This window comes from Micropterus dolomieu, linkage group LG23, assembly GCF_021292245.1.
Source record: "Micropterus dolomieu isolate WLL.071019.BEF.003 ecotype Adirondacks linkage group LG23, ASM2129224v1, whole genome shotgun sequence".
Classification (NCBI taxonomy): Eukaryota; Metazoa; Chordata; class Actinopteri; order Centrarchiformes; family Centrarchidae; genus Micropterus; species Micropterus dolomieu.
The window spans coordinates 5,535,468-5,554,942 of NC_060172.1; the positions used below are offsets into that span (position 1 = coordinate 5,535,468).

At 40.5% G+C, this 19,475-nt stretch overlaps 2 protein-coding genes and 1 long non-coding RNA gene across 4 annotated transcripts in view; 1 reads left to right on the forward strand and 2 right to left on the reverse strand.

The window, feature by feature from the left end:
- Positions 1 to 661: 661 nt before the first annotated feature.
- Positions 662 to 11,289, reverse strand: guca1d (guanylate cyclase activator 1d). Its single transcript, XM_046039563.1, has 4 exons — positions 11,095 to 11,289; positions 4,686 to 4,835; positions 2,732 to 2,819; positions 662 to 786 (listed from the first exon to the last, which is right to left on the reverse strand). The coding sequence occupies exons 1-4, from the start codon at positions 11,287 to 11,289 to the stop codon at positions 662 to 664; spliced, it is 558 nt and encodes a 185-aa protein (XP_045895519.1).
- Positions 11,290 to 17,865: 6,576 nt separating this feature from the next.
- Positions 17,866 to 19,475, reverse strand: part of dub (duboraya) — a 17,553-nt gene continuing 15,943 nt past the window's right edge. For both annotated transcript variants that reach the window (XM_046040209.1, XM_046040210.1), the window contains exon 7: positions 17,866 to 18,526. In XM_046040209.1, the coding sequence (XP_045896165.1) occupies positions 18,497 to 18,526 (30 nt within the window). In that variant the 3' untranslated portion in view covers positions 17,866 to 18,496. The remainder of the gene's footprint in view (positions 18,527 to 19,475) is intronic.
- Positions 18,436 to 19,475, forward strand: part of LOC123963386 — a 31,526-nt gene continuing 30,486 nt past the window's right edge. The window contains exon 1 of the long non-coding RNA XR_006823163.1: positions 18,436 to 18,709. This is a non-coding gene — a long non-coding RNA (uncharacterized LOC123963386). The remainder of the gene's footprint in view (positions 18,710 to 19,475) is intronic.

Below are 19,475 nucleotides of genomic sequence, written 5' to 3' on the forward strand. Positions count from 1 at the left end.
TGCAGGACTGACGTTAAATAATTTCATAATAAGGTAAAATTACTGTTTTTGTCAAACTTGGCTTTGATGAGCGTGATACAGAGATCTTGCTCTTTAAAAAAAGGTCTCTCTCTGTAGGGATCCTTTCCATCTGCTGTTTCACTGCTGCTGACTGCAGCACGCTCACTTAATACTGGACCAGTTTCAAAAAATGCTCACAAACATGGGTGGACGAAATGGTCGAAATCAACATAGCAAAATTCTCAAAGATATTCTCAAACATCGATGCAAAGACGGTACAGAAAATATCTGCAAAATCACAAACTGGTGTCGGCTGGTTTACACCAAAGCTGCTGTAAAGTCAGCCGGTACCAACCACGTTTGGGGGTTCGGGGCCCCTGACATATCTGGTGGAAACTGGAATCATCACTTTAATTCGAAGTTCAACATGATCTTTGTGACGGTGGATTTCGTGGGACTGAAGGATCACGTTGGAGAACCGAAACATTAAAGTCTTCTTCAAAGAGATCAGCCTGGGATCTGCCAATCACTGTCCACAGTCTCTGACCATGAAACATCAGGAGCAGATGTTTCTTTCTCTTTGATGGGCAGTGAGGGTTGATGGGTATTATCTGGGGTGGGGAGGGTTTCTGCTTCAGTCAGTCTTTGTGCCAGAGCGCTGTCATGCCTTCAGGCCCTCCACGATGATGACTAACACTGGCGTCAGGTCCATCATTTTCTTCAGCATGTCCATGATGTCGTCGTGGTCTTTGGCGCCCTCGATGAACTCCTCCAGGGTCAGCTCACCTGAGGGGTCAAAGGACAGTTGAGGGGTTATAACAGGGAATGGAAACTAAATGGGTTGGACTGCCTGTTATTTCAGCGGCAGCAGCAGCAGCTCTGAGGGAGTCCTGGACACGTACGTTAAACAATACAACATGAGAACACTGCAGACAGATCGGGTGTTCAAATTGTACGGCTATTTCCGCTCATGCATGAGGATAACTGGGACGATTTTGGGTCCGATTCTCCCTCCTAACCATCGCGGAGGTGTTCGCAATAGATTATCTGCCTAAATCAGTGGTTCCCAACCTGGGGTCGGACCCAGAGATCACAGGGGGTGCCCAAAGCTTTATCAAAAGTCTGTCGCTTAAAATAGTAGGCAGACTACTTAGTAGTGCGGCTGGAATGGTTTTGAAACAGAAAAAGTTCATGATCTCCTGCTCAAAACAAAACACCAGGAGACTGTTGGTGAAGACGACCAAGAGCTGGCACTGATTTACACAGAGCCACGGAGGTGTCATTTGGCTCCATTTGTTCGCTATTAATAAGTAATTACATCATCTTTTTCTCTGTGCGTGTTTTGTCAGCTGTTGGGGGGGCTCAGCCTTTCTAAGATAAAAGTAGAGGGGCGCCAAGGAAAGAAGGTTGGAAACCATTGGCCTAAATGATCCTGTCTACAGAAGGTAGATTAAAATATAAAAAGATCATTCGTGTGCAGCAGGCGTGACACGTGAAAGCCTGTAGACTACTTTCACAGCGTTTTTGGCTGCAGGGATTTCCAGGAGATGTGGATCCAGAGCGTTTGCCTCTGACTTTGTGTGACTGTTAGAGGTCGGCGGTGAAGTCCAGTTCTATTTCGGAGGACGAGTGAGTAAAGGTAAATTTATACTTCTGTGTCGAATCTACGCCGTAGCCCGATGTTCACCTTGCCAAACATGCAGACCGCAGACCGCAGGAACTGATTTGTCGGCTTGGTAGCATCACATTTACCTCCGACACATTTCCGCTTCGTCCTTCTTCTTCTGCCTAAGCCGGTTCAAGGCTCGTACACGCGTCTCATGCGATGCCGCCATCGTTTGCAGCTGCCTACACCGACGACGGACGTGTAACATACACACTAGAGCGACGCAGACACCAGTGCAAAGGTTTAAACGCTCACACCAGGCTGCTTCATGACAACCGGGCAGGTTTTCGAGGCTCTGATTGGTTGTTTGGCCTCACATTTCAACAACAAGGTAATTCAAAGTGCTTTACATAAAACATAAAAGCAAAATATAGGGGACTCTAATCCTTCCTTAGATACAGTTGTCACTGTAAATCCAGATTGTCCACGCTACAAACTCTGGTAAAAGCGGTTGACAAGCGGCCCTGTCAACAAGTTAACAGCTGAGAAAACAGGGACTCTAACCTTTGTAATTCACTCGTCGGCGAGAAGCCGGTAAACGGCTCGGGTTCAGCCGTACGTGTTGCCGACCAGCTTGGCAACATGGACTGGAGCGAGAGTTTCAGAGCGGCGAGTTATTAATCTGTATCCATAAAGTTTTAACTGAGCTCTGTCTCTACATCACAGGAACAACTTTATGTCCACTGACTGCCTGGAGGGTAGCTAGTAATTAACCTGATGGTTAATTGTGGTTTAAACTCTTCTTTATATTCAACACTTGAAGCCAAACAGTGGATCACTTCACAAATCTGAGGTAGAACATACAAATCAATGATGATAAAATCTTTAAAATAAAATTAAGTAAAAGCTTTTTTCAGTCATTTTTCCTCAACAAAATAAACATCTTATTAAAAAATTAAGTCCTAATTCGTGTATGATTCAAGTGAATAAAGTCAAACGTTTATTGAATATTTATTGAACATAAATTGTTATTGAAAAAATAAATATTGCGATAATTATTGTTTTATTGTCCAGCCCTACGTTAGCATCGGTGGTATTAACAATAAGCAGCGCCTTGTTCTGTACCTTCTCCATTCACATCGATCCGCTCAAATATGAGCGAGACGATTTCCTCGGGGTCGATGTCTCTGTTCCGGGTGATGTCCTGGATGGCCTGCAGGGGGAGACACACAGTCGGACTCAGAACAGGTAAGCAAAACATGGATGCTGCCTTTAAAACCTTAAAGAAAAGCTATGATGCCTTTCCACATTTTATGACTTATCTACAATGGCAGATGTTCATGTTAAACATGGCCAGAGCTTCAAATAATGAGGTCAAAGTCTTTAAAAGAAATCCCTGTGAGCCAAAACCTCAGATTTCCTCCTGCTCTGAACGCTCTGTTGTCGACGGCTTTTTCTACCAACGGCTCCGTAATACGACACATCGAGCCAGACAGAGCTGGTGTTCCATATATGGTCATTGCTCTGCATAGCAACAGCATCCTGGTAACATGCGTCAGGTCTTGGCCAATCAGAAGACAGGGGGCTTTGAGGGGGGGGCTTAAAGAGACAGGAGCATCTACAGCTTGTTTCAGACCGAGGCTGAAATGAAGGCCTACATGAAGAACCAGAATAAGACAGAAAAGCATTTTATTGAACTTTGAATCATGCAAAGCTGCCGTACAGGCGTCACAGAACTATTATATAGGACTGGAAAAGCAGTTTAATATGTCTCCTTTTAGAAGCTCAGAATCTGCAGGTTTGTTCACTTATTTCTAAATGATGAAATGAGTCAAAGATGATGAGAATAATCTGGGATTGAATGTCAGCTAAGGAGGATCAATTAAACCAGAAGTATTGTTTAAAGTTTTAGTACACATTTCAATTTCAGCTTCAAGCTTTTTTACTTTCCACTTTCACTCTATCCATTTGTCTTTCTGTCCTCTTTCAGTTTCCCTTTTATTTGTAGCTTTCCTCAGGACTCTTTTTGCCATGTCCTCTTTAAATTGTGCAGTTGTGATTCTCCACAGAGGGTTTAACCCTCCACATCCGACTGGACCCTCTTGACGTCCTGCAGACTGGTTTGACCGTCCAGACTTTGACCCAGTTCCAGCAGCTTCCTGTCCCCTGATAGATTTAGTTCTTTCAGCAGATTAACACTCGTCTACTTTCAGATAATCCAGCCCCGGTCTCAGACCGTCAGTGATTCACGCACAGGTTCACAGCTTCAGTCTGTAGCGTCTGTTCTATAACGTTCTTCTATAAAAAACATTCCTCGTATTTAAAGTTAGAAAGTAGATTTTGCACCATTTGATCCAGAAGTCTTGGTCATCTATTTTTATACATTTCCTCTAAAAGGGGGCGGCTGTGGCTCAGGAGGTAGAGCGGGTTGGCCGTTAATTGGATGGTCGGCGGTTCAATCCCCATACAGTGTGTTCTGTTTACTTGGGTGTATATTTACACCTGCCAAAGTATATCTGGCAACCCACTTCAGCATTTATTTGCAGAGAAAATGTTACATTACGGAGAACAGTAAACGCACCACTGCAGATGTCACTCACTAACGTTAGTTTCGGTTTCAACACACTTGAAAACTGACTCACGGGTGAGTTTATTAAACACGGAGAGAGAGAGAGAGAGAGACAGGAAGAGGCGGCGTGTTTACCTGAGAGACCAGAGACGCAGTGTTTGATTGTGTGGAGCAGATTAAAGTATTAAACACTAAACTATTAACTATTAAACAATAAACTGCTGTATATAGAAATACGATATACACCGCTACCGCCCCCACCGGCCGCCGCTGCCACAGTTGTGCTGTCTTAATGAGAGGCAACAGAGAGACAAACAGACCAATGAGCTCATCAGAAGCGTTACAGCCCTAGTGTAGACAGTAAATGTGATGTCAGGTTTCTTTCAGTACAGACCTTCCCTCTACAGGTGGCGCTCAGCAGGTGACCCTCGTACGCTGCTAAACGCTGAACTCGTCTGTTTTGTGTCGAGCCGTATCGATCACCCTGAGGTCTGTTTGTGTGGTGATTACCGAGAAGATGGTCTCCAGTTCTTCCTTGTCGATCTTGCCGTTGCCGTCCTGGTCGAACAGTTTGAAGTACCACTTTAGTTTCTGGTTGATTTCTCCTTTCAGCATCAGACTGATGGCCGCAATGTACTCGACAAAGTCGATGTATCCGTCCTGCAGACAGAAGAGAGGGAGGTTAACCCAGCGTGAGGCTGTTAGGATCATTTTCTGTTCTGTTTTTAAGCTCAGACTTTATTTTTAATCTAAGAACGATTAGCTAAGTGTCGAACGTCTGGTTAGATTCGTGCCGTTTTTACGGAGTCCTGATTTAAATCATCATATTGTACAGTTGCGTTGAGTTCAGACAACATTTAACATTTGAGAACTTTGGCTTTTTTGTCCAATTATGTAAAACATTTTGTAGAAAAAACACGAGCTTGGATGTTCGTATGTTCACAAATAAATCAAACTCTGTAGTTTAAATAACTCTTTGTAAACTTGTGAAAAGTCAGCGTGTGATGATTTGTGAATGTGTAGAAGATCTGTAGTTGCAAAAAAAACCAAAACAGTAAATGTGCAAATTATATTTGAATTTGAAAACAAATGCTGCTTGTGAACGGATCAGTAGAGATTCAAAGCAGAAAACTGTGTGACACTGAAGTTACTCAAGTACAAACCCGTCTGGCACCTGGTGCAAAGCGCTTCTCTGCTTTTCATATACTTTTACAAAGCTTTCTTTCAAAGCTCTGACAGGAAAACAAATACAGTGATAAAGTATTCAGTAGTAAACTATATACACTTGTATGGAAAAATTTAGACTGAGTAGAGTCCAGTGGTCCAGCAGAAGCAGAAGTTGTTGTCTCCTACAGATGACCCTGGGTACTGCAGTGGATATTCTTACAACTCATGAGAGGCAAGGTCGCTACCGCCACCTGCTGGTGTAGCTAATAAACTGCACTCACACTTACAGATCTCTCTTTACAGATTGGACAAAATTCCACAAATGCGTAAAAAGGAAGTCACAAATATAGCGTGACCTGCAAATTGACTGTGATATGTGCAAAAACTAATTTGTGTATAAAATAGATCCACAAATGCGTAAATAACACTTTGTATGTGAAATTAAAATATGTGTGTACAGAGTAAATTGTACACATTTGCAAATCACACTGTATTGTTGTGGATATGATTTTACAAATCACAAATGTAAAAATACATATTTTTAGATTGTGAAATATTTGCGCATCATACACAAATGTAAATATACATGTTTTGGGTAGTGAGATATTTGTGTATATTTTTTTTTTTTTACAAATCTCCGCTGTACACATTGGACAAAATTCCACAAATGCGTAAAAAAGAAGTTACAAATGTAACATAACCCACAAATTAACAGAAAGCAATCTGCAAATGTGCAAATGTAGAAGTCACCCTGTATTTTTGTGGAAATGATTTTACACATCACAAATGTAAAAATACATATTTGTAGATTGTGAAATATTTGCGCATCATTGTACAGATTTGGGGATTGTTTTCTGTGGGTTAAAAATAATAAAGTCCAATAAAATCTTCCATATTAAACTAGAATAATCGGAGCTGGAAAAGTCCCAAATGCAACTGCACCAAATGCTTCACACCCCAAAAAATCTATGGAAGAAAGCGCTTATTCCCCATCTGTTCATTATTCTAAGCGCCATAAGTAAGACGTCTGAGCTGCAGTCATTTTCACCACCACAGTCTGTGATGATCATTTCATTAGGTTTCTACTCATAATCAATACAAAACTATAAAAATATTAAATTATCACCTATTAAATGTACTTGGTAATTATTATATACGCAGAAATCACTTGCTGGCGGAAATCTATTGGGCAAAATGAGTCGTGGAAAAGACTAAATGAACCCTGTGGTCTTCGCTGACCTTCCTCTGATGACATCACCTCCCTGAACTTCACCGCCACACACTATGAATCCACTTAGCTCGCCATGAACACACAGCAGGGATAATAACACTGTAAGCCTCTTAGACAGAGAGCCAAGGAGCTCAGCATCAGCCATCTTTGTCCTACTTCACACTTTAACGTCTCTGCAGCAGAAACTAAAATAACTTTCCCGTGTCAGAAAACTCCAGAGAGATGTACTTGAATAGTAAATTTTCAGTTTTCTAGAATAATATGAAATAAAATAATATGAGACAGAACATGATGTCTGGTTAACCTTCAAAATAAAAGCATGTTTAAATGTCAAAGTCTAATTTGGAACAAGTGGTTCAACTGAAGCTTTTATTCACACCGCTCGGTCTTCATCAGTCAGAGGCGTTATCACATGACAGCTGAGCAGATGAAAACCATGAGATGCAGTTAAAAGCTCCATAACCTTGAGTTAAGATGATTTATTCATAAAAACATAAAGAGGTGTGTTAATCTGGTTTGTTTGTATTTGATTTTCACATGTAGTTGCAACAAATTATTATTTTTATCCATTACTCTGTCGGATATTTTCTCCGTTAATCAATTCTGCTTTATTATGTCAAAAAAAATGGCTCTTATAATTTCCCAGATCACAAAAAGTGACGCAAGACAAAGAAACTCTGCAGACTTTCACATCTGAGAAGCTTCACCTGGACGTTTTTGGCATTTTTGATACAAGATGAAGATTAATTGATGATCAAAATTAGTTTCGATCGACTAGTAGTCACATTCCCAAAGTGTGACCCAATAACGTTAATGATTTTAATTATGTGGCAGCGTACTGTTTTACCTGTAGAGGCTGCTGCGACCGAACAACCTGTGTTTTTAATTTTAGTTATTAAAGAGACAGCCGCACGTATTAAATTTTACCCCCATTCAAGTTAGCGGAGGGCTAAACCGCAAGTTAGCTAAAGTCAACACAGCGTTTGGCGGTGTAATTGCAGAACGTTGCAGACACCGACGCACAAGTATAAATGCGTGGCTACGCTCGTAGGCCTGACGCATGAGAATAAATCGCACTTAACTCATAAAAAAACAATGTTGGGCAGAAAAACAGGAACTGCTGCTGAAAGAAAGTAAAAGTTGCATTAATTCATTGTTTTGACTGTTTGAGACTTTTGTGGTTGATTGAACTTTGGTTCGTAGGTTAGTTGTGGAAATACGGGGATTGGCAGTGAAAGAAAAAAAATATGCTGTGTCTTTGGAGTTTGGGAGAAACTGTCTTCTTTGGCAAAGCTGACACATGGACATAATCTACTAATCACACACTGGAGATACTGTGAAAACTAAAATGTTATCACGAGAAAAAGTTTCTATTCGATATCAATAATTATCAGGATAAATATCAAATCGTTATTTCTTTCGAGTTTAAAGGCTGATTTTTGCTCCTGAGTGTAAGTTGAAGAAACCTGATGGTTAATTGCGGTTTAAACTTTTCTTTATGGTCAACACTTGTGGATCACTTCACAAATCTGAGGGAGAACATTCAAAATTATTATGATAAAATCTTTGTCAACAAAATCTAGTAAAAGCTTTTTTCAGTCCTTTTTCCTCAACAAAATAAACATCTTAATAAAAAAATTAAGTCCTTATTCATGTCTGATTCAAGTGAATAAAGTCAAACATTTATTGAACATTTGTTTTATTGTTATTGAATAAATTGCGATTGTTATTGTTTATTGTCCAGCCCTAAGTAAACTGAAACATATTTGGAATTTAAATCCTCTTAGCTTGAAATTGAAAGTTGTATAAATGTAATGAAGTTGTTTTAACTTAAAACTATGAGTTAGAATAATGCAGAAATGTGTGTTAGAATATTTAAGATCAAAATAAAAAATAAACAGCAGGACACTTTACTGTTCACAATAAATATTCTGGAACCAGCAACATCTGAATATTACAAGTTCTTTCCAATAAACAACCGGCCAGTTATTCAAACCCGTCGCTGTAACTTCAGGTTTCAAGTCCGTTTTATTTGACTGAAGCTTTCAAATCTTTGATTAGTCTGTAACCTGACTGGATTGTTGCTGAAATATATAAATATATAGTTTTACTTTGAATCAGTTTTTTACTACGGCTGGGCAATAATTTAATAATGTAATTATCACATTGCCCTCAATAATTATAACAAATGTTCAGTAAATGTTTGTGATTTAAATGAATTCAATCAAATGAATCGACACTTAAGTTTGCATATTTGTTGAAAACAGATTTTATCAGAATAGTTCTGAATGTTCTGCCTCAGATTTGTGAAGTGATCCTCTTTGTTTGTTCAGACCAGAGAGAAAAGTTTAAAACCACATTAACTTTCACTCAGGAGCAAAAATCAGCCTTTAAACCTGAAAGAAATAATGATTTGACTTTTATCCTGATAATTATCGACAAAAATGACCAGGTTGTTAAAGTGTTTTTGGACTCGGAGGTCACATTTTTGTGCTCCAGGCCCCAGTGAGGCTCAGACCGGCTCTGGTCCAGTGAAACCCGTAGACAAACCAGAGGCAAAGACTTTAAAAAATGGAAAATGACATGACAACAACTCGCCACATTTAGAGAGCATTTCCTTAAAACCTTTATTTTGAAAAACCTCGCTGTGTATGGCACACCGTTTTAACATTTATTTCTTACTGAAAATGTACTATTTAACGCTATTTAAAAGCTACTAGTACTTCTTAATTACTTACTACTAACTAATTTTAGTTACTAGTAAGTAATTGCACATTTTCCCATCTACGGGACTCTGCTGTTCACATGTTACCTATTCATTAGTTACTAGTAACTAAACAATATGCTCTAGAATCTAAATATTAGTGATTGCTAATATGGAAATAGTAACTAAAAGTCAAGTACTAGTATCTAATCAAGTGTTACTAGTAAAACAGGATAGTTACTAGTAACTATTCCAAAAGACACTAGAAATTTTTTTTCTTACTAATAAATTAGTTTTTGTTTCTAGTCATTCATTAATAATTAGTAAAATGGCTTGTTGATAGTCACATTTTAATTCTTACTTGTAAGAACAGAATAGTTACTAGTAACTAAAAATATGCACTAGTAGATAAATAATAATGACTAGTAAAATGGAGATGGTTATATCTGTGATATGTGAACAGCAGAGCCCTGTAGGTTACTACTAGTAACCAGTGTTGGGCAAGTTACTCAGAAATGTAATATATATTACGACTTACTTATTATTAAAAAAGTAAAAATATTACTTTACTTATTACTGGGTGATAAAAGTAACTAGTTACTATATTACTTTCACTAGGACACCTTCACCCCCAAACAAAGCAGTCTCTTTTTACAAAACGTTTCTTAAGAACATTTAATAAAGCAAGTAAACCCAAATCAAAGTCTGGTGCTGCTGAGCTGCTGCACAGTCGCTGATTCACGTCAAGGATGGTGCGTTCAGTAACGAGTAACGCAGCGTTACTTGGATTAGTAACTGTAATAATATTACAGTAATCTGTTACTATTTACTGGGAAAAGTAATATTACAGTAATCTGTTACTATTTACTGGGAAAAGTAATATTACAGTAACTGCCCAACACTGCTACTAACTATATTGCACATATTTGTTGTTAATCGTTTTTGTTTTATTGTTATTTAAATTGTTTTATATTGTCAATTTATATATTTATGCACACAATACTCTCTCCTGTTGCAATACGTCTGGAGTAATGCACATGGAAATATCTGCCTCATTGTTCTTTCTCTTCTTTTATTCTTATATAACTTGCATCTGTTTATTCCATATTTATATATTTCTACATCAACTTATTTAGGTCAGCTGTATGTTTGTCTACGTGTAGCACCTCATCACCAAAGCAAATTGCTCGTAGGTGGCAATAAAGCTCCTTCTGACTCTGATTCTGAAATACTTACTAGTAACAAATGGAATTGTTGTGAGTAACTAAAACATAAGCGCTGGTATCTAATCAATTGTCACTTGTAAAACAGGATTGTTAGTAGTAACAAGTTGCACGTTACTGCCTCTGCAGTTCAGGTATCACACAGTCATTAGTTTTACTAGTAAGTAAAAGTCAAGTACTAGTAATTAATGGAATAGACACGCTTACAATTCAATGGCAAAAATGTGCAATTAGTTACCAACAAATACTTCCAAGTAAAAAATAAACCCAAGTATCAAAATAATAGTACAGTGGAAATGGTTACTAGTAACTATCCAATAAGTGACTAGCTGATATCTAAACTGCAGAGCTCCATAGATTTCAATGGGAAAAGTTGCTACTAACTAACAAATGGTTACTAGTAACTAAAAATATGCACTAGTAGATAAATAATAATATTATTATTTATTATTAATGATAAATAATAACCCCTGAGTAGTACAGTGGAAATGGTTACTAGTAACTACTAGTAGATTTTGAATAGCGAGCGGTAAGTTTTAAGGAACACATGTTTAACGGCTCGCCGTCCGCTGTGTGTGTCGGCGTGAAACGCACCCCATCCATGTCGAAGGTGAAGAAGACCTGTTCCACGTAGCTGTTGGCGTTCTCCGTCATGCCCCTCAGGCCCAGGATGGCCTTCAGCTCGAACAGCGTGATGAGGCCCGACGGAGACTCTCGCATGAACTTGTTGTACCAGTGGTGCATGTCCTCCGCCAGGATGTCGTCCAGGTTCGAGCCGTGGTTCCCCATGGGTGGCGGTCCGACGGGGGTGCGCCGAGGTGAACAAAAACCTCCGAGAGCAGGAAGCCTGGGGGATCCTCCTCACCTGGAAGGGAGAGGGTTTTAGAGAGAGACACAAATCCAGACAACCTCGAACAAGAACCGCAGGTCTCTTTAGATCCTCAGCAGACGGATGTTTGACGGTCAGCAACAGTGAGAGCTCGGTAAAGGATTCAGTAGTCCTTTTCTTGGGACAGAGAAGAATAAAAATGATGGTTAGAAATCCGTGGCGTCAGCAGCAGGAGGGTCAAGCCGACCGACATCCAGGCTGCAGTGACTCTGCAGGCAGAGAGCAAACCTCTAACCCTCTTACGTCCTGGAGCAAAAGTCAAGGAAGCACCGAAAATAACTCCCTAATGAGATTAGAGCGCCGGCCGCAGGGTTGTGCTGCCAGAGGCCGGGCCAAGAGGCTTTACCTGGGGAGTGCAGGTTAGGTACCTGGAAGCAGGACGGTTACATAACAAGCTCACCTGGGTGTCCCGGTTCAGACGGAGAGGTTCCCTGTTCCCCTACGCCCACAGCGGAGGTTTCCACCCGAGGAGGAGACACTTCAGCAGGAAGGAGGGTGGCACCGGAGGGAAAGTCACTGAGCACATTTACTCAAGTATGATTTTGAGATACTTGCACTCGCTTTATGGCGAGAAGTCCCGGGAGTGTGAGGGGAAATCCTGAGTTCTCCACAGTGAAGAAATCTGAGCTCAGATAAACTCATTAAAACATCTGGTAACTTACGACTGGGACAAATCCAGCAGAAAGCACACTGAACCCCTGCTCAGCAACCACCAGCGAGAACGCCGACTACCAAATATGGACGCCAACCACCAGCGAGAACGCCAACTACCAAATATGGACGCCAACCACCAGCTAGTTCGAGCCCTCCGTGTAGGCTTTGGTTGGCTTCACAGTTCCAACTTTGGAACCTGCCCCCTTGGCAAATATCAGCGACTTCAGACTCTTTACGTATCACATGTATGATGATATCTGCCGACTGTAAAGACTGACCCAAACCGGGACACATCTGGACACATCAGTCCAGACCAGTGGTCTCCAATCAGATAATCATTGGAGGCACAGTCCTAATGCGGGTCGCTCCTTTACAAGTCAAGACTTGACATGTATCGATCTGTCACTTTCATCGGCTGAGATCTTTTGACCCCAAGTCCAGTGCAGTTGCTCTCCTGTCATCCATAACAGGCTCAGAGCTGCTGATCCTGTTAAACCGTTTAAAACCATAAGGACAACTTCAAAGGAACTCTGGGAATCTTACTGAACTTTTGTTTGCTTTTTCCAGAATTTCAGATTAACTAACAAACCACTGTTTTATTTTTTAGAGCATTTAAAATGTGGATTTTCTGAAATGAAACGTTCCACAGATTAAAGAGGGCGAGCAGTGACCATAGATGAGGAGTTCAGTCTGCTCCTCTAATGAGTGCTCAAAGAGCCTCTTTCACTCTGGGGGATTTGGAACCGTGCAGGAGGCCTGAGGGGCCTTTACATGTCTGTGTTCAGGGGCCCCGTTCTTTCATAATCTGTCCACAGCATTAGGATTTTTGGCCATTTATTGATCAGCCATAGGGGAAATTCAAATTGGCACCGCAGCACAGGGGAATGTAGTGCAAAGGGCAAGGGCTTCACTTTGTGTTCACACTCGGGCTGTGAACAGACACTTAGCTCGCGAGACATCACGATATGCAATATTATGTTCAGAAGAGCAAGATGAAAAGATCCTTAAACAGTGTTTTAAAGATATCCTCAGTGCAGAGATGTAGGTGGGGGGTGTGGGGGGACCTCCCCCAGGAAACTTTGATCATTAAACATTTCATTTCCTGCATTCTGGTGAAAGTTTCTGCACCAATTTATAGTGGAAATGTTTTTATTTATGTAAAAGGAAACACAAAGTTTCAACATATATAAATATAATAGAATCTCTGGCAGAGCAGCTCTCAGTCGTTCTGCGCTGCTTTCAGATCTGTTTCTCCTGTAGATCAACTATTCTCCAGTAATATCATCCCTGCTGAGGCAACACACATGTAGGCAGGATTTAGTCTTCCCTCCTCTTTTGTCATGTTCACAGGGAGAGAACGGAAAACATGAAAAAGAAACTGTGTCAAGAAGTTGTTAAAGTTGCTGACTGCTGCACGTTTTATAATCAGCAGCTTACTTTTTTGGACAAAGCACGTTTGTTTCTTCTATATTTTAATTGCATTGCATGTTTTCTTAATGTTCACATAAACCTTTGTAAAGGTATTTCCATTTATTATTTAGATACAAGCTGGATTTCAGAACGTTTTTTGTTACAAATTATGCTTTAAAAAAGTGGTGGAAAAAATCTGAATCAAACAAATAAAATATACACTATATACAGTTGAAATAGAATATTTGTGTATATCTGTACGTGTGCAGAGTTTCAGAGGTCATTGTGCATAAAAGAGTCACGGTTTTGTTCTGTTCTCAGCCCGGCGGAGCACGTTGTTGGCTTGTTGTTAATTTATCCTTTTTGTGTTTCTACGCAACGGATCTCTGTGACCCGGTTTTGTTCCGTTGCCTGCACGGCTGCAGATCCCACAGGGAGGATTTCTTCCATTGGAACAGACCGGTCCAGAATAACTTGAAGTTGTTAACTCCTTATTGATCCCTGAAAATAGTAAATGTCTGATGTCTCAGTTTTACTGACATAAAAACTTTGTCTCTTTACCTTCTTTGGTTCTTCTGCAGCAGTGGAAGGAAATGAAACACATTCCTACAGTAAACACAGTGGAACAGCTGGACTATATTATATATATATTCTCTATAATATTAATGAAGGCAGACAGAGCAGCTGGTCATCGGTTGGTCCTACAGTGAAATAATGAACAAAACTGAAAATGTCTGTTTTGGTGACGTAAACATTGTTTTTAACTTTGGTTCAAACTACAGTCGTAAAACTTTCAACCGTCAGTGTTTCTCTGAGGATCTGTGATAAAATCATTGGATCCATCTTCTTAAATCACTTTTACACTTTTTTAGCACTTTTTTAACTTTTACAAAAATCTGTTTATGTTCGTAGAAACAGAAAGCACAGTTTGAGCTCCACGACGCGGCCAACAGCTAAAATCAGAGCGGGATCAGAGCATCAACAGCTTTACTGAGAAACAATGTGCCAGTGTGTTAATCAGATCAGAGTGACGGCAGATTTAATCACAGCCGAGCTTTTATTAGAGACTCTTTAATGATTCAGAACGTGACGGAAGTTTCCATAAAGGAAAGGATCAGCAGAGGAGCTGATCTCATTCCGGCCTGACTGCTTTGAGCATCTTTTGTTTATCAGAAGACACATTTGACCGTTTTAACGCGTTAAACTCACTCGACAGGTTTCCGTTCATGTTTCTGAGACTGAGCTCGCTCTTTTATTTAGCCTTTATTTAACCTCGGGATTGACTATTGACATAAAATCTCTTTTTCAAGGTCGCCCTGCCCAAGAAAGGCAGCAGGACAGCAAGTCAGACAGGTACAAAATACAATCAGAACATTTCCCCCTTTACCTGCATACAAATGCAACAGAAACAGCTATGAAACCAGTACATTCAAACTTCAATGAGCAGATTAAATACATCAGAGTAGAGTCTGCTTATTCAAAAACAGTAACAGTCATCTTTAAAATCCTCTGTAATCAAGGATTTGAACTCCTCAAGAGGTACCAGTACCTCCAGCCGAAGGATCCCTTACAAGTAGTTCCATGTTAATGGTGCACAGCAGGAGAAGGTCTGTCCCAACACTGAAGTCACCCTGGGAACTTTTAAATGCAGCAGCCTGCTGGACTGGGTACGATGACCACTGACCGCAAAGCTGAGGAGGTTGTCAATGTAATGTGGTCATTTGCAAACGAGCTCCTTATTAATAAAGATACACAGATGTAGCTGTCTCCGCATAGCTAATGACGGCCGACCCAGCATATCAAATAATCTGCAGTGATGTGTGCGCGATTTAGCAAGTGTAATAAAACGCATCAAGTTTCTTTAACAGTGATGAGGACACATGCAGATACAGCAGGTCCCCGTAGTCATAAGTAGGCTAACATGGGGTAAGACCCCAGTCTCAGCATTTCTTCTGGCTGCCCCTCCTCTCACTGAACTAAAACTAATAAATCACAATTTTTTAAATTAACATTAGGGGGAGCTTTAAGATAAGTTATGCAAATGTTTATAGAGAAAGATTTTTTTTATAGTTTTTGGTTAAAGTAGTAAAATGCTAGATTAGTATGTTCGGGGTAAGATGTTACCCCATGTGGAAAATGCCATTTCCCTAAAAAATACGTTTGATTAAATACAAATTAATTTGTCAACTGTAGCTATTTATTTTACAATATGTCATGGCTTCTTAAAGATACAAAAAAATCAATAAAATGTTCTTTTATGTGTCAGAAAATAGACATTGAGCTGAGGGGGGCGGGGCGTCTTACCCCACCAGCTGGGAAAAATGCCTTTCTCCTAAAATTTACATTTGATTAAATTCAAAATAATTTCTCAACTGTAGGTATTTATTTTACTTTACATTATGTTACCCTGAGCATGGCCGTCTCCAAGATACAAAAAACCTATAAAATATTATTTTATGTGTCAGAAAATAGACATTGAGCTGAGGGGGGGCATCTTACCCAACTCTACTCTACCGACAAAAAGGTAGACTGGACAAGTTCCTTCTTCGCTTCATAGTTTGGGTCTGAGTTTATTTAAAAGCTTATCTATGTGTATTTTAAAAGCTAATTTATCGTCTAGCCAAATACCGAGATATTTGTAGCGAGTTACCCTTTCAATGACAACGCCATTTAGTGTGTAAAGGCTAAGGTTCTCCGAGCTCTTGTGAATTTCATGAACTTGTTTTTAAGAGTAATTTGAGGTTGTGCAATGAGCACTGCAGTGCAGAGACTGCATGCTCTGACGTGTTCAATGTTAGTTTTACAGAGCTGTGAACATTTAGAGATTCAGTCCAGCTGATTTGTCTTTGGTGAGGAGAATTTCGTCTGTTGCAGAGATTCAGTACGTAGTTTTTTTTCAGCATCTCTATGGATGCGAACAACTGTCCTCCACTTTGGTACAGACTGAATCATTTCCACAGCTGCTGGGTGGGTTCTCTCTGCACTTTGTGTTTACTGTTAATTAGCTAATGTTAGCATGTTATATTTAACTCACAGTTTTGTTAATAGATTATATTTATGAATAAAGAAAATGCAACTTCAGCGAACAGAAGAAAACTAAATAAAATCAGTATTTGCCTCTTCAGTTCCTCCAGGCACACTTAAAGCCAGGGATTTTGTAGGCGGTGTAGAAGCTGCAGGACCCTGAACACCTGTCATAAATTCTCCCAGCATGCCTCTGGCCTCCAGGTTTTCAGTTTTTGGCAGCGAGACTTCAGCCTTCCTTTGTTGATCTGTGTTATTTCAGGCAGCAGAGAGAGGCTGGATACGAGTGTATCAGAGGATCAAACAGATTATCCAGAATAAGATTTAAACGCAGCGAGCAGATCCGTCTTTTCCAGGTACCAGCGCTCGGTAGATTAACGGTTAACAAGTCGCGTGGAGACGAGCCAGCTGTGGGAACATCCTCATAATCATTGAGCCAGACAAAGAGTTTCAGCACGAACTCACCTTTCCAGTCCCTGACACCACCTGTCCTCCAATCAGGTGCTTCATTTAACATCACAGCGATGGCAAATAAATTATTGAAGTGTTCTCACGCGTCCTGATGACATGAAAAAACAAATGGCCAATTTTCCAGTCATGGAAAACATGTGGAAAATTAGGAGAAAAGAAAAATGTCCTGAAAGATTTTGTGTTGGAAAATGATTGGTGAAATGGTAGCACAGGCTGGATTACATTTATTCAAGTGACCAAAACCAATCTGCTGCGTTTTGAACCATTTGTAGGGGTTTCTGTTGGTGGTTTGTTGGCGGCTTGCTGTGTACATAGAGAAAGTCTTAGATATTTCAGTTCAGCTCAGGATGAATGAAATTTCAGTGTGAATCTACACTTCAGAAGCATTAAAGTGCTGCAGTAAGTCACCAGAAAGTGATTCCCCACGTGGGTCCTGATGATGCAAAACTGTCCAATCAACAAGTTACCGGTCTGTCAGTTTAACCGAACTACAGGTGTGAAAGCACCCTAGGGCAGGTGGCCTTGTGGGTAACCTGTGTGTGACAACGCTGGTTTGTTGTGGGAAGCGAGTCTCTCCTGTGTAGCTATAACGGGTAGTTAAGTTACTTCAGTCAGGCGTAACGCAGCTGTTTAAGCCCAACAGTTGAGGCATTGTGCTTGCTGTCACAGAAGAGAAATAAATGTTCTTCTGAGGCTTGAACTGCAAGCGGTTCCTGCTGAGTTGGACGTATCGTGTTACTCTGAATGTATTCATATAACTAAACAGACGTGTAATGAGCAAACACACGGTTTATGACACATGTACATTTCTCTTCCACTTTCTCTACAAACAATCCACTTGACAAGCCTCGGTGAGGAACTTCTTCCAGCGCTGAACGTAAAACATGGAAAACTCTCAGAACATTAAAGCACAGATGAACGTTCAAAATATGCATTTTAATTTAACTTTTCAGACTTAAAGGCACAATGTGACGTCTCCAGTTTAAAACAATAAAAACCTCCATGTTTATTAAAAAGTAGTTTCTATGAATCTTTGGAATAAGGCTTCAGCTTTTCCCTTCAGCGTGTCTCTTATGTTGACTTTACATTTGTTGCTTTAAATAAACGTACAGACACCAAAAATCACTCATCACCATCATCATCATCACTCACAGCTCTGAAGGAACAAAACAGCAAGAAAACACAATAATGAAAAACAACACAATTACATGAGATTCTTAGAAAAAGGAACAAATCCAGCATTGGAGTGTAAAAAGGCTTTGAGTATAGGATTAGTAAAAAAAATCAATTTCAGGTGTTTTCTTGCCAAGCCGCACTTCATCCTGAATTAAAGCTTCAGTTAAATTCCCAATTATATCGGTTTCCTCACTTCTTCTTCACCACGTCAAAGAAAACAAATCTCCACTGAACACCTCATAAGTTCGTCCGTGAGTCCACATTCTTAGACGGGCTTTTTCCTCCAGGCCTCGCTGCAACAGGGTCTCCCTCCCAGCACCCCAGGGGCTCAACATGGCTGCCATGCTCCGGCTCGGCCGGACGTCTGATCACTCACCGGGCTGAACTCTGACACGTCGTCTCCTGTGGGAGAAAACAAGCACAACATTTAAACTAGTAACGTTTTCTGTCTGCTTGACAAACTGACAGACTGTGAACGCAACATTAAAATAGTGAACTTGTGATCAGACAGCAGCTTATTTCCACTTCCAGCAGCTACAGAGCAACACAATACTTGTGGAGTCGTGTTTGTGTCACCTGATGAATGTGAGTCCAGTATTCTCTCTCTGTTAGCACTGTGTTTGGCGTTTGGCGCTGCTAAGTCTGTCTGCTGTTTGCTGCTGAGCCGCTTCTTACAGCTTCTTCTCTGGAAACAGCGTTAGCCACCAACAGGCTACCAACAAACCATCAACAGGCCACAAGCAAGCTGCTAACAAGCCACCAGCAGTCCATTAACAACCTGCTAACAAGCCACCAACAGTCAATTAGCAAGCTGCTAACAAGCCACCAACAGTCCATTAACAAGCTGCTAACAATCCACCAACAGTCCATTAACAAGCTGCTAACAAGCCACCAACAGTCCATTAACAAGCTGCTAACAAGCCACCAACAGTCCATTAACAAGCTGCTAACAAGCCACCAACAGTCCATTAACAAGCTGCTAACAAGCCACCAACAGTCCATTAACAAGCTGCTAACAAGCCACCAACAGTCCATTAACAAGCTGCTAACAAGCTACCAACAGTCCATTAGCAAGCTGCTAACAAGCTACCAACAGTCCATTAGCAAGCTGCTAACAAGCCACCAACAGTCCATTAGCAAGCTGCTAACAAGCTACCAACAGTCCATTAGCAAGCTGCTAACAAGCCACCAACAGTCCGATAGCAAGCTGCTAACAAGCCACCAACAGTCCGATAGCAAGCTGCTAACAAGCCACCAACAGTCCGATAGCAAGCTGCTAACAAGCCACCAACAGTCCGATAGCAAGCTGCTAACAAGCCACCAACAGTCCATTAGCAAGCTGCTAACAAGC

Excerpts from the sequence above, each read along its gene's own strand:
- guca1d (XM_046039563.1), bottom strand. The coding sequence starts at position 11,289 with ATGGGGAACCACGGCTCGAACCTGGACGACATCCTGGCGGAGGACATG. Across the intron at positions 2,820-4,685 it reads AACTGGAGACCATCTTCTCG|GCCATCCAGGACATCACCCG; the intron begins GTAATCACCACA and ends CTCCCCCTGCAG. Across the intron at positions 787-2,731 it reads GATCGATGTGAATGGAGAAG|GTGAGCTGACCCTGGAGGAG; the intron begins GTACAGAACAAG and ends TTGACCCCTCAG.